The 19,950-nt window shown below is 38.0% G+C and overlaps 1 protein-coding gene across 3 annotated transcripts; it reads right to left on the reverse strand.

The window, feature by feature from the left end:
- Nucleotides 1–1,630: 1,630 nt before the first annotated feature.
- On the reverse strand, nucleotides 1,631–19,734 carry LOC113078783 (transcription factor TFIIIB component B'' homolog). Of its 3 annotated transcripts, none has more exons than XM_026251083.1 (46): nucleotides 19,445–19,731; nucleotides 18,723–18,959; nucleotides 17,453–18,023; nucleotides 17,201–17,307; nucleotides 17,028–17,084; nucleotides 16,692–16,808; nucleotides 16,180–16,310; nucleotides 15,933–16,027; nucleotides 15,761–15,815; nucleotides 15,530–15,655; nucleotides 15,214–15,438; nucleotides 14,834–15,046; nucleotides 14,168–14,338; nucleotides 13,996–14,071; nucleotides 13,741–13,912; nucleotides 12,729–12,796; nucleotides 12,444–12,617; nucleotides 12,105–12,345; nucleotides 11,669–11,717; nucleotides 10,718–10,848; nucleotides 10,395–10,617; nucleotides 10,140–10,309; nucleotides 9,966–10,023; nucleotides 9,486–9,639; nucleotides 9,264–9,406; nucleotides 8,945–9,178; nucleotides 8,661–8,769; nucleotides 8,464–8,563; nucleotides 8,296–8,377; nucleotides 7,889–8,078; nucleotides 7,655–7,781; nucleotides 7,417–7,489; nucleotides 7,014–7,309; nucleotides 6,736–6,912; nucleotides 6,475–6,565; nucleotides 5,143–5,413; nucleotides 4,741–5,059; nucleotides 4,451–4,556; nucleotides 4,210–4,339; nucleotides 3,970–4,132; nucleotides 3,781–3,874; nucleotides 3,187–3,521; nucleotides 2,821–2,914; nucleotides 2,487–2,724; nucleotides 2,165–2,372; nucleotides 1,631–2,017 (listed from the first exon to the last, which is right to left on the reverse strand). In XM_026251083.1, exons 2-46 carry the CDS (start codon nucleotides 18,944–18,946, stop codon nucleotides 1,907–1,909), a joined length of 7,299 nt encoding a protein of 2,432 aa, XP_026106868.1. In that variant the 5' UTR covers nucleotides 18,947–18,959; nucleotides 19,445–19,731; the 3' UTR covers nucleotides 1,631–1,906. The 3 variants fall into 3 exon arrangements, with proteins under 3 accessions (XP_026106868.1, XP_026106873.1, XP_026106881.1); XM_026251088.1 differs by having other exon boundaries at nucleotides 8,302–8,377; nucleotides 10,395–10,615; nucleotides 10,716–10,848; XM_026251096.1 differs by lacking the exons at nucleotides 1,631–2,017; nucleotides 2,165–2,372; nucleotides 2,487–2,724; ... (1 more) ...; nucleotides 3,187–3,521; nucleotides 3,781–3,874 and having other exon boundaries at nucleotides 3,995–4,132; nucleotides 4,716–5,059; nucleotides 10,395–10,615; nucleotides 10,716–10,848; nucleotides 19,445–19,734.
- Nucleotides 19,735–19,950: the final 216 nt, after the last annotated feature.

Below are 19,950 nucleotides of genomic sequence, written 5' to 3' on the forward strand. Positions count from 1 at the left end.
AACATAAGCATTATTTTGAAGAAAACCAAACAGTTGCTGGTTCACAGTGACTTCCAGAGTATGTTTTACTACTATCAAAGTCAATGTGAACCAGAAACCGTTTGTTTACACAGATTCTACAAAATATCTTCTTTTGTGTTCAGCACAAGAAAGAAGTTAATACAGGTTTTGGACAACATGTGAGTGTATAAACAATGACAGAAATTAAATTTTAGGGTGAACTATCCCTTTAATTCACACGGCAGCATGTACTGCCTACTGTCCCTTTAAGACCTGCATGCATACAGACATGCATCCTCTTTCAGTTGTTTACTTTCATTTTAGACATATCCAACGAAGTCTATACATAAACCTTGTGTGTTTCGACAGTATTTGCACAGAAAATAACTTAGAAATCAGGCACAGTTTGAAGGGCTTTTTCGTTTTCGTGCCGCGCTTTGATTGTGCTTAGAAGAACCGAACGTCAGAAAAGCACACGAATGAAACTTTTAAATAAGCAGTAAGGATTTAAAGCAGATGCAAAAAAATGAGTTAACGCTTATGTTAATGTATTATAATAATTCCGTGGCGCCAGAACTGCAGCTGATAGAATGTGCGCTGCGGCACAATGCAACAATATTTCTTCAAAATTAGATCGTGGAGACATTTTTATCGTCCACAACCAGAAATATCAATATACTACCCCCGGCAGAAATTGAGGACAGGGGGCAGACCGGACCGCGAGGGCACTTTAGCGTTGGACCTCAAAGTCGTAGTCGCAGAATTCACTGACTTTCAAAAAACCCTGTTTCAGTCAAAATCACGATGTTCCGCTCTCAATGCACTTCGATCCCACACACTGTTTTGGGGTGGCAACTGGAGTGGCAAAGCTCATTTGTGCCACCCTTGTGGACACGCCACTGCTCTAAGGCTCTGCCAGGTAAACATTTAATTGGCGTTCTATTCTCACATGATGCACTTTTTCTGAGCCCGTAAGCCTGAAGCGCGCGCGCACTGTCAAACAGCGCCAAACTGGATTTTTGTTGGGTCAGACTCATCTGCTACTGATGGAAAAATATGCACAAAACAGTCAACTTTTAAATGTTTATTTATCATCAGAGGGACAGTCCGTTTCTCGGGGAGGCATGGGTTATCCTAGGGGAGGCACTGCCTCCCCCAGCCTCCCCCTAGACACGCCCCTGTTTTGCAGTTTGCTTGTATCATTGCATATTATTGATCTCAATAATTCAGTTATGACTCTTATCCAATATAAACTTATGTTCATCATGCTAAAAAATTTACACCCCAAACAGAAATATAGTTATAGTCGGAATAGTTTGTTCAGTTTAAATCTCTTTTTTTCTTCTATTTAATAGCAGTCTATTTTCTTATTTATAACTTCACTGCTCTAATATCCAGACTGTGCTACAAACTGCAAACTGAATCGACTATTGGCAATATCTAATTATTTATGAACATTCTTTACAATAAATTATCACTCAAGAAATATAACCTACAAAAGGGGTTTGCCCTCAGAAAGAAAAACAAAAAGTAACATACAGTCCTCATAAAAACAAATATATTTGCACTGAACAATACGATATTTTTAGCTAAAAATTGAAACTGAAAAGCAGCAAGTAAATGCCAGTGATAAAATGTTTTGTGATGTTTAATGTGTCAACATTAAATAAATAGAAATAAATAACAGAGCCATCACCGTATCACTGCATGTCAAAAAATAAAATAAAAGAAATAAATAAACATTTAAGTTTTTCCTTCATGAACAAAATTTAACTAAAGAAATTTTTATTACCAACAATTCTCTAACAGGTCTATAATTAGAATCGAACAGGTTACACATCATTCACTCTAGTGCAATGAACTGGAATAGTAACAGAGAAATTGAGCAGAACATCCCAAATGAGAATCAATCCGAATCCACAACTTCAGTGAAGATGTCATCCAGTAAGAAGTGGGACACTTGAGCGGGATTCTTATCAGCATCCAAATCGGAGACAGGAGGGCTATTCTGAGGAGACTGCACCACAAAGGATAAAATCATTAATAAATATAACTTTTTAAAAATATGTCATCAATATAAACCTTTCATTTACTCATCTAACACTAAAATAAGGTGTGATAATGAACAGAATATAATGATTTGCTTATAGATCGCAGCTTGCACCTGATGATCCGCTGATGTTCGGGAGGGTGTAGAGGACACTCTGGCTGGGGATGAGGTAGGTGTGGATGTGTTCTCATCAGTAGCTGTTAAAGGTATACGATGGAGGACAACCCTTGGCGAGCATCCTGGCAGCACAGGTGGCTGTTCATCAGTTTGTGATTCTGAACCAGAGCTTCTGCTTCCATGCGAAGCCTTATTCATCTCATTCCTAAGAGTACAAATATATTTAGTAGTTGTTTTTACTGTGAACAGCACTAAATATTGTTTATTCAACAAAGAATTACATACTGTATCATTGGCATGAAATGGAAAGCGTTCTTACCCTCTAGAAGTGGTTTTCACAGTGACAGGTGTGCTGTGATGTTTTGGTTGCAGGACACTTTGGGCACTGCAGATCTCCTCTACAGATAACCTCTCTAGCTGTATCCGACACACACTTGAAATCTCGGTTTGTTGTCTTGTTGGAGTTCCCATGGACTCTTTCACTCTTGATGTCCGAGTTCGCTGAGGTGTAGTCGGGGCAGCCTGGGTTGACTTTAGCACACAAGGTTGAAATGTACCTTTTTAAGAGAAATCAAAACAAGATAAAAAAATTAAATCAACAGCACTAAATATAGCGGGGACGAGAGAAATAAAATCTATGAAGAATGACTGACTTCTTGTTGGGGAGTTTTTTGCTCGTGATGCTGGAAGACTCCCATCTGACTTCAAAGTCTTTGGCATGTCAGGAGTAGTGTCTAATTGGTGTACCTATAAAACAGATTCTGCATTGTCATTTGCACCACCTTGTTTAACGTTTTATACACGTGAATCTCGAAAAACCTGACCAGGTCACATTTCACTCCAAAACAAATCTAAAAATAAATTAAATAGATATTTTGTTCATTTTACTCTCTCAACATTATGTCTGGAGTATTTATTTCTTTATAAATAATTGTATTATTATTATTTAAATAATTGATTATTTAAAATGTTTGAATAAAATGAATTTTTTTTTTCAGTAAAATGTGATTATAGCATACTTCATTTGAAATTTCAGAGGGCATCTCCTCACTCTTTGTCGGACTAAGACCGATTTGCTCTTCCTCATGAGGAATGCTTGAGTTCTCTCCAGTCTCTTCAGAAACAGGCACAAATGGATCGGACAGCAACATGTGGGAAACTCCTTCACACCAGTTCTCCATCTCATCTGAGTCCACGGGCAGCATATTGCTTTTGAGGGACCACTCTGCTGCTTGAGGGTCCAGGGACTGCTGAGGTGTAGCTGAAAGGGTCTGTGTAGAGCTGGGCTGACGGAGGTCAGTTTCTAAAGAGTCATCTTTTCTTTTTGTTAATTTTGGCATTTTATGCAGTGTTCCTTGAAAAACAGATCCAATATCGAAAGCATGAATTTAGAAGCAAATCAAAAATCATTTGTTCAAATAATAGATTTATGTAAATCGACACTTCATTTTGACTGAAAACAAAAAAACGGAATAAACATGTTTAAAACCGTGGTTATGTTTATTTTTTTCTGGATCTGTTGCTCCCAATGAATAAGAAAAAGTATTTTTTAATTGGTTTCATTTTTAACAAACCGTTTTATATAGATTTTGCTTTATATTATAATTTTTTACCTTTCCTACAGCCAGCCGTTTTCCATTCCATTGCCATAGACCGACTCGCAGTCGTCTCTTCTGTTACCCTTTCAATATCTGTTGACTTCTCGACCTGTGGTGGTTAGTCAATTTATATTTTAGTTGATTTTTTTATTTGGATAAAATGTACTTAAGCAGCCAGTGATCTGTCAAAATACATAAACTTACACGGACTGCATCTTTGTTAAGACCAGCTGAGAAGGCTTCTTTGTGAAGGCTACTTTCTACAGTCTCATCCAATACAGGCACCAAAATATCAGAGAGCACCATGTGAGAAACACCCCCACATGCCTCCTCACAGTCCTCTGAGTCAGTGGGCAGCAAGCCAGCACTATGACAGAAAGACCAAACCATCAGTAACTGCACTAATATTTTGATTAACACTTCAAATGTACAGATCACTCATACCATATCTCATCACGACTTTGTGTTGACTCTGACATTGAGGTTGATGAAGGAACGGTTTGTGATTGTCTGACACTCGTAGGGGAATCTCCAGTCTTCCTTTTGGCAAATGTCATCTCTACCAATAACTTGCCTTAAAAGCAAGGGGCATTAAGAGCATCAGAATCATTATTCAAAGAAAATTCATCAAATATGTTTACAGAAACAAAGTTGAGTGATTACGGTTTCAAAAGTTTGTCACCACCTTTTGCCGCAGTGGGTGTTTTTCTCTTGGGTGATACTGATGGTCCGTTGTTTGAGGATTGTGACTCTGCACATGACAGGTGTGTGGCATCTGGATCCTCTCTCACCTGTGGTAGAGATTTCAAATAAGAGCCAAATTAATTATGAGCCATAAAATTATGGACAAAAATGATTTTGAGATTGTTAACGTCTTTAAAGTTTAACTTCAATTTAATTTTGAAAATGTAAAATATGTGGAAATAAAAATATCTGACAGTACTCCTTACCCAGTATGCCTTTCAGATAACCAACCTGAGATCTTTCCGCCTCAAGAGGGCTTCTCTTTCCAGTTATTGTCCTTTTCTTGCTCAGATCATCTTCCATTTCCTCACAGACGGGGATTAATATATCAGTCAGCAGCATGTGTGAAACAGCTTCCTGGTCTGCTGCTGCAGCGACGGCCTGCTGGCTCTCTTCACCCATCTGAAGACTTTGGACAGAACTTCCACTCGCTGTATGATCACCATCTTCCATTTCAGCAGAAACCGGCACCAATATATCACACAACACCACGTCTGCAGCATCCTCAAGCCCATCCTCTATTTTCAGTTCCTCTGGTTGCAATACAGTGCTATTACAAAAAAGTTAAACAAAAAAAAGTCTATAATAACTGTACATAGATCTAAGGACATTTATTAAGATAGATGCGGTTACCATGCTGTACTGTATGGTATAATCTGTTGAAGTTGTGAGGATGAAGCAATCGCAGCAGGCTCTCTGTCGAACACCTCTTTTGGAATATCAGAGAAATCTTCTTGATCAGACCCCTGTTCCACTTTAATGGATTCCTCTTTAATCAGAGGTGCTGGTGAAATGATTGGAGCTGTGGCTGGATCATTATACGCAAAGTGAGATTGCTCCTGTCTTGGGAAATCATCTTTAGTAGATGTTGTTTTGGGGATTTTAGGCTCCACTTGCAATTTGGCTTGAGAAGAAGGAAAAAGAGATTATACATGTTAAATGACATGAAACCTATCAGGTTTGTTCTCATGAGTCAAGCAGGCAAGTTTGAGCTTTCATTTACCATATCTGATGTGCTTTATGTATGTGTTGATCAATAAAAGCTAAAATTAAGTCTGTTCATCATATACATTTAGCAGATGCTTTTATCTTGACTTACAAATGAGGACAAATGGAAGCAACCAAAAACAACAAAAGAGAAATGATATATAAGTGCTATAACAAGTTTCAGTTAACTTAAACACAGTACACGTAGTATGGGCTTTTAAATAATATAATAAATAAAAAGAAAACAGAACAGAAAAAGAATAGAGCAAGCTAGTGTTAGAGGTCTTTTTTATAATTGTATAATAAATGAAAAGAAAACAGAATACAAAAAAAAAAATGTGAAAGGTAGTTAGATTTTTTTTTTTTAAAGAATAGAATTAGAATAGTGAGTGTTAAAATTAGAGGGTCAAATAAAGATGGAAGAGATGGGTTTTAGGCCGATTCTCGAGGGCTCAGCTGCCCAGATTGAGTTAGGGAGGTCATTCCACCAGAAGTGAACATTTCATTTAAAAGTCCGTAAAAGTGACTTTGTGCTTCTTTGGGATTGCACAATCAAGCGACGTTCACTTGCAGCTTCTAGAAGGCACATAAGTCTGAAGTAACAAATTTAGGTAAATGGTTGCAGAGCCAGTGGTGGTTTTATAGGCAAACATCACTGCCTTGAATTTTATGCGAGCAGCTATTGGTAGCCAGTGCAAATTGATATAGATATAGCATCTCTTCTTAAGACTTGGATTTAACCACATTCATTTATATGGATTAATATTTACAATATCTAAAACCATCAAAGTTTCAGTTGACTGACCTTTCGATGGATGGATAAAAATGATATACTCATTTGTGTTTCAAAGATGAACAAAAGTCTCATGGTTTTGGAATAATATGAGAATGAGTAAAATATGACAATTGTCACTGTTGAGTGAACTATCCCTTTAAAATGATAAAATAAGTCAGTTAAAGGGACATTAATATCATTACCTCTCCTAAATGGCACAGTCTTCTCTTGAGATGCAGATGATGTCACACATGATGTTTCAGGCTTTTTAGCAATATCAGCCATTGTTTCCTTCTGTGGACACAAGTACTAATCAACTCATGTAATGTGCTGCGAGTAAACTTGAAACTTTTACGTAAAAAAAAAGAAATTAAGGAGACTTAAATTTGAAATCATGCAATTTCATAAGATATATGATATCTTATGAATTTCTTTTTTGTTTAAATATAAACAAAGACACTTACTTGGTCACTAACTGCAGGAAGAGCTTCCTCACTCTCTGGAAGACATATAGAAAAGTCCTCAGGTTTTCTGAGCTCACAATCATTAGGACTTTCCACATCAGCCAACCTCATGTGTGAAACACCCTTATAACCAGCTTCAGTGTTCCCCTCAGACTCCTTTCTGAATGCACTGTGCATCTGTGAAGAAACATTTAGTGAATGCCTAATGTATCTTAGATTATAATAGAGCAAAAACAGTGTGAACGGTCTGTTTCAAAAGAGAACTGCCTCTGACTCACTGGAGGGTCAACAACAGAGTCCTCATCTGTCCTGAGAGGACTTTGCCACTTCTCTTGACTCTCATCTCTTATATCTTCAAAGACTGGTACAATGGCTGTTGATATCACAGCGTCAGGTCCAGGATGTGCTCTTCTCTCACTGTCTTCAGGGCTTGAGTGGACATCCTGTGCAGATGTTTTCTGGTCGGACTCAATCTCAGTTTGTGTGGTGGCTTGAGCTGGTGGTAGATACTGACTGGGTTTTGAAGGCCCAGCCGTCACACCTGGCTTTAGGTTTGGCTTGACCTTTATCTTGCCTTCATGGAAAGATCAGACAGGACATTATTATCTGGTCTCCTTGAATATACCAGGTTTAATATATTAATTAATGTGATTAAAAAAAAAATGCAAGTGAATTTCCTACATCTCCTTTGAGTGGGTGCTTTAGTTTTGGGGGATTCTGTCAGGATCTCATCCAACTTTGGCACATCTGTTGGCTTTAACCAAAAGAGAAGAGATTTTAATTAAAAAGAAAAGGTACAAATATATATGCTCCACAAATTGTGGTAACAAAAGAGAGCACTAAATCATGCCATGGAAGAATTACAGGAGAACATCACAGTTGGACTAATTAAAGAGTTCACATCATCACGACTGCTTACCTGTGAGGGTATCAACTGTGTCCTGGCACCATCTACTGCATCCTTTAAAAGAGGATCCATGGAGTCATTCACTAACTTGTGCAAACTTCTTTTACATGGATCTTCTGATGCCATATGCAGAGATGCACTACAAAACAAGGTCATCATGGATGAAAAGGAAGGGATAAATCAAAGTGTTTTTATTTACTGCGTGAAAAGTTAGCTAATTAAATCCGGACTTGAAGGGAAATGTACCTGGAAGCCTCTAATGTGTCAGAATGAAAATGTGAACTGCTCGACAACTGTAGGGGTGTCTGGACTCGTGCTGGCTGCAGTTCATAAGGGGAAGTACCCTGCGGCCCAAAGGCAGCCTCATGAAATAGCTGAGAGGCTGGAATCTCATATAGAGTTAAAATAAAGGTGGGCTCCTCCTCAGACTGTTTATCTTTGACAAGAAAAAAAAAAACGTTAAAATAAATAATTTTATTCAGCAAGGATGCATTAAATGGCCAGTAAATATGTTTATGATGTTAAATTCTTTTGTCCTTTTTAAATTCATAAGAAATGTTTCTAGAGCACCAAATCAAGATATTAGAATTCTTATATTTCACAATATTACAGTTTTTGTTGAATAAATAAATGCAATCATGCATTCATGTCACCATTACCAACTGCACCAGTATCCACTCCAGCTGAATCTGAAATTTCTGATTTTGCACTTTGATTTGGAGGAGCACTGCATTCCTGCCAGAAAACATTAGTTCAAAGGTGTTCATTTCCTTCAGCAAACAGAGAACACACAAGGTGTAATGTTTGTCAGGACTCCTGACCTCAGAAGCTTCTGATGGCTCTTTTCTGCAGTCTTGCTTTTCAGAAACCTGCTGGCCTGGTATTTGGACGTCTTCAGCTGCACACTTGCTAGACTGCATCCTAAAGCAACATTTAAACAGCATACTATCAGTCATTTAATAAGATTATATAAATTCCTCATATCATTATTAATTAAAGCAGCATACTATGTACGTACGAGTCCATATCACACAGGTTGCTCGCATGTTCCTTGAGAGGATCAGAAAAAGATGAAACCAGACTGAGTGCTTCAAAAGGTGCTGATGAAGCATCACTGAGAACGGAGTCTACAAGAAACCAATCAAATGAACAGACTCAATCATTTGTGTGTACACATAAAGGATGGTTCCTAGTCAGTTTTATGTTTTAACTTGGAGTGGCCTAAATATTTCTACTAAGAAAATAAAATTAGATCAAACTAATTAAATACAACAGTAAATACAACTTGAGTCTAAAACTCACCATTTGAAAGTGTGTTTCTTTTATCAGTTTCATCCACAAGAACTTTTGTGGCTAAAGTTTGTGTTGAGCTAAGTAATGGGACAGGAGACAGAAGATCCTCATCCAGTGTACGGTCCGGTAAATCCACCTCAGATGACAAAAGCTCATCTTCTCTGGAGAAGTTCTCCAAGTCACGATCCAAATTATTGTTCTGGGCTTGAGCAGGACTCTGAGGTTCTGACTTTTCAGCAGGACCTAAATGAAGATGTCCAGTCTCAATCATTGGTGGTAACACCAGTGACCCTTAAAGCGATATTATCAATCTGAACATGAATCCAACCTTCTTTAGGCTCTGAGGTCTGCTGAGGGCTGATCATGTCTGGGGATGTCCCTTCTAGGTTGGGTGTTTGCTTAACAAGCTGACTGTGTCTGTCTGGGGCAAGATCATCTTGAGTTTTAACTGAGGAACCATCCGCAGAACAGCTGCAAAGATGCAAAGTAACATAGTTAAAAACATTCAAGACAATCTCAGCCATCTACTGATACATCTGCCAGTGCACACCTGACTGGAATAATCCTCTTCAGTTCCGTCTGAGATTCCTCAATCATGGCGTCTGTGACTTCAGACTCAACAGGATCTGAATCTTCTTCCTCCTGATCGGTAATTAGATCTTCATTCTCAGACCCATCAAATTCTCCTCTTCTTTCAGGCACATCTGTAAAAGTCACAGATGTTTTAAAAACGTCTTGGGATCTGCTGCAAACCAAGTTAAGCACTTAATTATGGGTTTTGGTGTCTGAAAAGTCTTCTGTTGCACTTTCATCTGATTGTGTGGTGTCAAGAACCTGGGGCATCTCAAGGATGGGTAAAATCTTATTCGCTCCCGAAGGACTTCCTTATTTAGATAAGTGGTACAGAGACAAAGTACATTAAATTGAGTTGAAAGGAAAAAGACATAGAAGAAGAAACATAAAAGGAAAGAAGAAAGATGAAATGAAAAAGACAACTAAATAACAGAAGCAATATTGCTTTTAATCTTACCAACTGATGTTAAGGAAGGAAGTTCATCTACAGTGGTTTCTGGTTCATCATCCTGGACCTCCAAAAAGGCATTAAAGAGAAAATTCACTGCAAGTCAAATATTTGGTATGTTTGGCTTTTCTGTCACATGATCAGAACAAACACCGAAGTGACTGCTGTCACAAATTCTCTCACCTGAACGTCCTGAGGGCAGCTCTCTTCTGGAGTGACACTACATGCGCTCTCTTCCTCAGGACGGTCCATGTGCTCTTCTTCAAGGCATTCATTTGGGGTGTTCTTCACCTGGACTTCCCCAGGACTGCTACACTGCAGCTGCACCGAGTCACGTATGAAAGACGGAGTATCTGGATTTAGAAAGAACACGTGTCCTCATTCACAGGCCACTGGACAGTCTTCTTAGCTCATGGTTTATATACATCTGAAGCTCACTTTCACTAAAATCTGTCATCTGTACATTCGGAGGTCTACGGATGGACTGTGCTGCATGGCTCAGACTGGGTTTGGCCTTGGAAAACCACCTCCTTTTTTCGCCAGTGCTTTGTTGGGCAGATATGAAGGTGGTGCTGGTTTCCTTCACTTCTTGAGAGACCCTCTCTTCTAGAGTACCACCAGAAGAGCCCTGTTCCTCAAGACCATCCCTATGCTCTCCCGACTGCAGATCACATCAATAGTCACTGTTAACTGATTACTAGTCGAGTAACGTACAAATAATAACAGATGGCACACACAGAATAAAGCCCCCCAGTACTGACGTGAAGGGCTGTGTCCTGCTGACTCTCAGAGGCTGTGGATTCCTCTGCAGTGGGCTGTGCTTGACTCCTGAGGTAGTGCTTCACTTCGTCATGAGACACCAACACAACTGCTCTTTTCAGGAATGTCTGACCTTGAGGGGATATTAAAAGAAGCATTACACCCATTTTCAACTGTTGAGGTGTGTTGCACCTGAACAACAGCGGTTGGCTGAAGATCAGTGTTTGAGGTTAGATAAAGAGCCGAGAATACTCTTGGTAATGTCATCCACATTACCATTCAAATTTTTATACTTTTACTTGGCAAGAATGGATTAAATATATCAATTCAATAATTAAAAATGTTTCTATTTCCAATAAATGCTGTTCTTTTGAACTTTATAATCATCAAAGGATCATGAAAAATTATATATACATACACACACACACATACACACATACATATGCATATATACACACACAAACAGGTGCTGGTCTTATAATTAGAATATCATCAAAAAGTTTATTTATTTCACTAATTCCACTCAAAAAGTGAAGCTTGGTATATTATATTCATCACACAGACTAATATATTTCAAATGTTTATTAATTTTGATGATTATATCTGACAACTAAGGAAAATCCGAAATTCAATATCTCAGAAAATTAGAATATAAATTAAGACCAATACAAAGAAATTATTTTTTGAAATCTTGGCCAACTTAAAAGTATAAAAATGAAAAGTATGAGCATGTACAGCACTCAATACTTAGTTGGGGCTCCTTTTGCCTGAATTACTGCAGCAATGCGGCGTGGTGTGGAGTCGATCAGTCTGTGGCACTGCTCAGGTGTTATGAGAGCACAGCTTGCTCTGATAGTGGCCTTCAGCTCTTCTGACACCTAAGTGCTTATTTGTCTAACTGGTCTTACTATGATGAAAAAGTTATAAAAACATTGATATGAATGCAGACTTACCATTAACTTCAGATGAAGTCAAAAACTCTAAATGATGTAAATTTAAACCCTAAAAAGAAAAAAATGCAATTGGTGTATTCAATAAAATGAGCAGTTTAGTCTTTCTATTGGTCTGTTTACATTCAAACTCTAAACATAACCGTAAATGTGACATAAGACATCAAAATACTGTACTTTCAATAAAGTACAATGCACTACGTGATCAGAGATCCATACATTTAAAGATCACAGCTTTAAAAATGATGCCCTAAAGTTTCATAGTATTATGCTCAACATCTCTATATTGTAGTGATTACTGGCACTCTGTTATGTTAATGCAGGCTGAAACAGATCCACATCACAGCAAAAAGAATTCCCAGCCTCGCTCTCTCTTTTTTTAATTATTATTATTATTGTGGAAATGTTGAGGAGATGCAATTCGAGCTTTTTGTTTTACCTCCTCCATACGCTGATCATCCTCTTCAGAGTCTTGCATGCCCACTTGATCCACCACGGCAGTGCTGCTCATGTCCTGTGGTGAAGGATCTGGCCCAGTATGACACAGGTCTCTCTCATCCCCTTCTGAAGTGGTCAGATTGTGCTCGTTCTCTTCCGCTGTTGTCCGCTGCCCAGGAGAACATTTGAACAAGCTTTGTGAAATCGCCTCCTTAGTTGTGCTCTCTGGAATGAGCTTCTCCCTGACACATTAGAAGGCAAACTGATGAAGATTTGTAATAAGAGGACTACTGAAAGAAAATCCCATACACCCTGATCTTGGGAAGATAATTTAGCATACCCCTGATCCCCTTTAACACCAGGACCTGCTGTCGAGTCTTCACTACCATCACCTGAAGCAGTCAGATTGCGCTTGACCTTTTCTGCTCTCATCTGGCGTCCGGGAGAATGCCGCGGGCTCTGGGAGGACTGTGGTTGGTCTTGGATTTCAGATGAGTTGTGTGAATCTTTTAGCCTGTGATGTAATGTAATACAGTTTATAACAGCTAAAATATGTTTTTTTTTCTTTTTTCAAAAGATCCCCGTGTAGTGCTGTAAAGTGCTGAAAGAATGAATCATAACTGACCTTGGAGGAGTTCTCTCCAGAACTACAGGCTGATTCTGGAGCTGATCCTCAGGAAGACAGATCCTCAACTAGAAGAATAAAAAAAAAAGTTTCAGGATTATCCCTATCAATAGCCATTCAAGTTAATAATACTAGTGAAATGAACTTGTGAATGTGAGTTTGTTAATGGCAAAATTTGTTTTAAAAACAATGGTTTGCTTGGTAGATGTAAAAGCAGTATGATACTGTTCTCTGCACATAAAGTTTCCATGCGGTACATAAATTAATGCCAAAAAAAGACAAAAAAAAAGAAAGAAAGAAAAAGAGATATTTCATCCAAACGTTGTCATCCTAAACCTGTTGACTTTCTTCTGAGGAACAAAAAAAGATATTCTGAGAAATTTCTCAACGAACGTCAAAAGATATTCATATAGGCTTAATAATAATAGTCAGTAAATAATGACAATTTTCATTTCTGGATGAACTATCTCTTTAAAGCATCATTTCATCTTGGGTGTTTATTTATATACTGTGGTAAACAAACCAAAAAGAGACTAGGCAGGTGTGGATTCAAACTCAGATGTGTGACCCTGAAGCACAAAACCAATCTTAAGTCACTGGGGTATATTTGTAGAAATAGCTAAAAATATATTGTATGGGTCACAGTTATAGATTTTTCTTTTATGCCAAAAATCATTAGGATATTAAGTAAAGATCATGTTCTGTGAAGATATTTTGTACATTTCCTACCGTGAATATATGACAACTTTTTTTTTTTTAGTAATATGCATTGCTAAGAACTTTATTTGGACAATTTTAAAGGCGATTTTTTCAATATTTTGATTTCTTTGCACCCTCAGATTCCAGATTTTCAAATAGTTGAATCTCAGCCAAATATTATCCTATCCTAATAAACCATACATAAATGGAAAGCATATACAATCAGCTTTCATGCTATGCATAAGTCTCAATTTGGAAAAATTGACACTTAAGACCGGTTTTGTGGTCCAGGGTCAAATATCTGAAAGCATACCTCATTCTCTGCTTCTCTGCAGCTCTCATCTTGACATTCTTCTACTGTATCCTCAATCTCTACTGCTTTTGGCTCAGAACATATTTTGACTTTCCTTTTTACCAAATTGGGCCTTTTTGAACGTTTCAAAGAGCTCCGTGAAATCTCCTCTTCAGCTGCACAGCTCTTCTCCCTGACACACGAGGCAGTTGAAGATTTACAATTAGAGTACTGTTGAAAGAAAATCCCTAACCTTGGGAAGATGATTTTACATACCCTTGATCCTCTTCAGCACCAGGGGCCGTTGACGAGACTTCACTACCATCAGCACCCAGCTCAGATCCAGTACACTCTGCGGGAAAACAGACAAATGAGACGACTTAAAAAAAAAAAGCAAACATCAATTTTGAGTGAGCACTTTAAAATGTATTTAAAAAAAATCCTCAACCTTCCTGTGATGTTTTGCTCTTTTTAGTCTTCCGTTCTCTTTTTGTAGGTTCCTTCTCTTCCTTCTCACACTTTTTGGAGCGTCTCCGTTTTTTAGTTGGGACGGCAGACGCCTCATTGTGCTCCTCATTCACCGCACCACTTTCTCCATCAGTCGGTTCTTCATTCCGTACTGTTAAGATTACAAAAAGCATATTTTAAACATGCACACTGCGGTTCAAAGGTTTAGAGCGGGTAAGATTTTCTATTTTAAAAGTACTCAAATTCAGCAAAGACTCACAAGGGATAGTAGAGACATTTCTAATGGTACGAAAGATTTCTATTTCAAATAAATGCTGATCTGTTGAACTTTCAGCTCATCAACGAATCCCGAAAAAACTCATGGTTTTTACAAAAAAAAAATAATAATAAAAAAAAAAAATTATATATATATATATATATATATATATATATATATATATATATATATATATATATATATATATATATATATATATATATATCAGGAAATGCTTTCAACATGTGACTAGATTATACAGATTAGATCTTTGTCTGCTGAAAATTCAACTTTGATATCACAGGAACAAATTACGTTTCAAATTGTAACAGTAGTGTATATCTCTCATCTTTAACATGAGCTTGGTAATGTCAGCGTATCAACAGAAACCTTCAAGTGTCTTTTTGTTCTTCTTTTTCTTCGGTTTTTCTTCTATATTCAGTTCTTTCCCTTCCTGGTCACCCTTTTTTGTTTGCTTGCGTGTCTTTTTTGATACGGGCATACATGACTGATCTTCATCGTCTGCGTTTACAAAGTCTTCCTCCGTCAAGTCCTTCTCCCCAGACACAAGCTCACGATCTTCAGCTTCCATTAAGCGTTTGGCTGAAATAATAAACAGATATGATCTTCATTCAGCTGCTGACTAATACAGGAAATTATTATATTCAGACATTGTGTGGGTTCTGGACCATAATGCACTACAAACAACAGACGGAATGGACCAATCTGAATTACAAAAATGAGTAATCGCATAAAAATTGTCAGAAAACCTTTTTTCGGTGTCTTGTTTTTCTTGCTGGCCTTGCATGTTTTCGGCTCGGTGTCTTTAGTGCGTTTACGCTTCTTGCTTGTGCTTAATGACACATTCATATTACTGCTGTCCTCATTCTCCTTTTCTAAATCAAAACAGACATCGTCCACACTGCACAGTTCAGCATCATCTTCATCATCATTAACGGAGCCTTTGTCCTTGACCCGTTTCACTTTTTTACCATCTGTGTGAGTGAGAGTAAAAAATTTATTAAACAACAGTGACACAAACAGAGGGTTCTTGAGATCTGAGACTGCCACTCTTGAGCACATTACCTTTGCCTTTCTTTGCTTTACTGGATTTTACAACCAGTTTTATGGATCTGCCTTTCTCTTTGTCTTTAGCCAAGACCCTCTTCAGCAGGAAACTGAAAAACTCGCTGTCATATGGTCGCTTATTTCCTAAACATCCAAAATGTCAGAGCAAGGACTGTACAGTAGATTTTTAAAAACATGATAAACAGACAGACAGATGGATAAATGGCAAAACTTGAAAAAAATACTTACTGAATGCTTTATCCACCCGCCATGCATTCGCTCTCTCCTCCCTCTTAAATTTATTCTATCATAAAAAGAAAGAGCAAAGCACACAAACAGATAAAGCCTAAGACTGAATGTGAACCAAACTTAAAGGAATACATTTATACTCCGGGTCAGTCAGTGACAGTGAATGTTGTACCTTAATTTCTGCTCTGCTACGGTGAGTCAACAGCTGAGCCATCATGGAGAAGTCTGTTCCCACCATACTGATGGCCAAATAGAACATATCCGTCTCTGAAACACACACGCACTCAAATTTCAAGATGCTTTTAACATGTTTCTTCACCTAACTGAGAAGGAATGAACCGCTTGACAGGAGCGCAAACATCAGATCTCATGTCTCTACACAATCATAAACCAGCAGATGTCGCATTTAGCACACGTACCTCTGACAGACCAACTTTTCACATAGGATTTCTTCCTGAAACTTGTGTATGTTGTAGTAGAGCCTCGCTCAAACAGGGGATTTCCATTCTCAACGACTGTATCAGACGTCCTCTGAACACGCACTGTCAGACTGAACACGACACGCCAATCAGTCAGCAATTCATGATTATGCATTATATAAGATGAAATAAACTGTTACATCTTTACATCTGTAACCCTGCAGATGCATCGCCTCACAAATCGTTAACCAGATATATATAGACAAAAACAATATAATTATTAACATTTTAAATACAGTTGGTGTAAGAAACTATAGTTTGGCTGGACTAATAAAGTTAATTAATAAGGTTAAGGTTTGGAAGCACATCTGAGAAGCAGAAGGGGAAAATCAAGGCAAGCAATTTCACTTTCAACAAACTAGACTAAATAAATCAATAAATCTGCTGCATGCTGAAGTGAAAGTTTCCATTTTTAGGAACTGAATTTTACAGATTCTTTCAGGCCACCATACCTTTCTTCATCTAAAATCAGTGAGCCATCTTCTGCCACCCTGACTTTGGGAACAAGCAGCTCCTCCTCATCATCCTCATCTTCATCCTCATCCACTTCTGCCATAGTTTTCTGCACCCTGAGACACAAAAACAATGCCATTATCTCGAAAGACATGACTCTGAACAACATGCAATCAAACTAAAAAAAATTCTATTCTGCAGGATAAATTCCAGTCCTGAATGTCAAGTTAATTTTACACTTGTCAGAAACAGTGTACGTACTCAGAAATATGAAAATTATTAACCCCAAGTATAATCGTGTGTATAAATAATAATACAGGTTTTATTTCACTTACGCGGGAGTCGGTGGAGCAGCGGTCGGTGTTTGAGTCTCCTCTGTGGAAAGGGAGGACCTTTGGAGATGTCAAAAATCATGGGATGTGTGATATGATAACACTTTCCAATAGGATTACATTTGTCAACATTAGTTCACGAAATTAGTAAGCATGAACTAATTTAATTAGCTTACTTCATAGGGTTTGTGTCAGGCAGGTAATAAATGAAGTCAGCTAAGGTCATTTTGTCATGATCTGCCTCAAAGTCATGCTCACATTTAGGTCGTCTACTCTTCTTCTCCTTTGAGTTGCCAAAAACAAAGAAAGTTTATATTTATTAATTTATATTCTGACTTTGCTTTTTGATAGATTTCTTATATTCTAACAACTATTGTGAGCGTATTTGCTGATACAGACATTTTTAAATGACGTAACATTGACTTCACCATTCTTTCTTTCTTCTTCTCCAGCTTCATCAGTTCTTTCAGCTTGAGGGCCCTCAAGACCCGCTGCTTATCTGAAGAAATCGTGTTCCTGAGGGGAGAGTCTGGTCCATCAACATGTGATAGTTTCACATATGGTGAGAGTGTGCATGAAACTGCACTGTCTCCTGTTTGTGGCCCAGAAACCTCATTTGGGAGTTTTTTTTGGGGAGTTTGGCAAGGCTTTTGTTGAGATGCTGTTGATAATGTAGACAACAGACAGCCAGATGTTGATGGAAGACATGGTGAGGATGGAGTGTAGTTGGCTGCTGTAGTGGCATTTGAGAAGGTAGAGTTTTGTGAATGGTCTCTGCTGATACCAACCGGGATGGGGGACTGAGGAAAAGACTTGGCTTCCTGGAAAGAGGATGATGCCTTGGATGTCTCTGACGGAAGAGAAGCAGTCTTTCCAGTGGATGGAGGAGCAGCAGAACGGACTTTGGGTCTGGCTAGGTTCGGTGTGGCAGAGACTCTACTCCTCCTCTGAAGGGCTGTAGTTGCAGGTGTGCTGACGCTAGATGGCGCTCCATCATTGCTGTCAAAAAAAATAAATAAAAAAAAACTTGATTTGAGAGGTTTCTGAATCTGAGGTTTGACCATGACACTGTAGATGCCATTTAACTTAATTCTAATTTATCACGTAAACTATTAAAAACAGAATTAAATTTAATATTTACATTCATGTTCTTGGATGACGTAACTAGCCAGAATAAACTAGCTTTTATAACAAATATTATTATTTTGAATTAGCTTTTGTTTTTATATTTCAGATTTAAGTTTAAGTTCTTAATTGTATTGTTTTTATGTAGCTTTCATAAAATATTTCATATTTTTATTTCAGTTTGGTTTTTAATAATTTTAGAACTTAAACTTACTTAATTTTAGTTGGTTGCCTAGTTGGTCACTTTTGATCAATTTAATGCATCTTTCGCTTGATAAGTTCTTTAAGAATTTCAAGATCGAAAATAAACGTATTAATATCCACAAATGTTTGAACGGTAGTGTATGTATGATCATAAATGTTTAATTTGTCGTTTACACTTTTCCTTGTAGCAGGGACATTCCATTTTGCCAATTCACCCCTAAACATAAATGAAAAAATATACTATATAAAAAAAGAAAACTTTAATATACCGGTAAAAAGATGATTTCTAAAACCAATGTCTCCCAAAAATATGGTTCCAAGGGAGAAAAACAATTGTAAATTCTGGGGCTGCTGTACATGCTTGCTTACATGTTCAGTGATGCTTTCTCTGATGGAGAGCCGGGCACATTTCCATCTCCTGTGGCCACTGCAGACTCTTTGACATCCAGTTGAGGCTGTGGAGAAGGTGACAGCTTTTGCTGGGTGTCCCCAACAGCTGTGGACCCTTGGGAGCTCCTGTCCTCTGCAGCAGGTGCCACACTTCGACCTCCTGGCCTGACATTGGGCTTAATACTAATTCTTGCTCTTCGCATCCTCGTCAAATAACTGTGGGAAGATCAAGTCATGTATGAGCTATGAGGTGTCACGTGACTGAGATCACAATCACAGCAGGACAAACCCTATATGATATAAATTACAATTGTGTCATGTGGTCAAGACTGACTGATTTCATCGGACTGGTGATGGCCATGTCTTGCATGGCTGCTAAGCTAAGTTTTAAAGGATATTATGGACAGTACTTAGTAATTAAAGGATTTCTAACTCGTGGGCTTATGCATTTTGCTCACTGAGTGAATTATGAACAACAACAGTAGTTAAGATTAACAATATAAAAGGGGTATCTTTGAACTGTTAAAAATGCCCTTATATTGGACTCTTATACTCCATAAACGCCTCTGATGCCCGCATGCATGAGTGTGGTGTGTTCACAATGATTTCCTAATTTGGCTGCTGACAGAAAAAAAGATGCCACGATTACGAGCGAAAAAGCGGTAAATGTGTATTGACGACAGAAAAGCAACAAGCCTTACTTTAGTTCAAATCACCGTGTAACCCTGTCAATGTGATTGCCGCGATTTAAAGTGGTAAAATGCCGTTTCAGCCGGGCGGTGGCATGGTATGGCTCCCCTGCAGTAACTTTCCCTGTACCGGCCGGTATGACAAGCATGCCACTCCATACCTCTACTCATCCAACGAATGGCATTGTGGGTCTTTGTAGTTTTACTGTTACTCGCTTCTCCTCGTTTCTCTAGCCAAACAACTACATTACCCGACAGCTTTAGAAAATCAGCTGCGACTGATCGTACACACGTGGAGCAACACTGACTGAAGGCACGCCGTTAACATGCAATACTAGGAATTTAAAAAATGCAGTTTACATTTTATACGTTTTTTTTTCTTCTTTTTTATTTCATTTATTTTATATTTATTTTCTTCTTTATTTATTTTATAAAGGAACAGTTTATAATAACTGAAAGAACAGCGTTTAAGCTATTACTCCAATTATATGGTTATTTAGTGGTTTTCTAGTGACAAT

This window comes from Carassius auratus, chromosome 5 (assembly GCF_003368295.1).
Source record: "Carassius auratus strain Wakin chromosome 5, ASM336829v1, whole genome shotgun sequence".
NCBI lineage: Eukaryota > Metazoa > Chordata > Actinopteri > Cypriniformes > Cyprinidae > Carassius > Carassius auratus.

Coding starts and splice junctions, on each gene's coding strand:
- LOC113078783 (XM_026251083.1), bottom strand. CDS start 18,946: ATGCGAAGAGCAAGAATTAGTATTAAGCCCAATGTCAGGCCAGGAGGT. Junction 6,566..6,735: donor TTCCTGCAGTTAGTGACCAA/GTAAGTGTCTTT, acceptor TTGTGTCCACAG/AAGGAAACAATGGCTGATAT. Junction 3,522..3,780: donor AACGGCTGGCTGTAGGAAAG/GTAAAAAATTAT, acceptor CTGTTTTTCAAG/GAACACTGCATAAAATGCCA.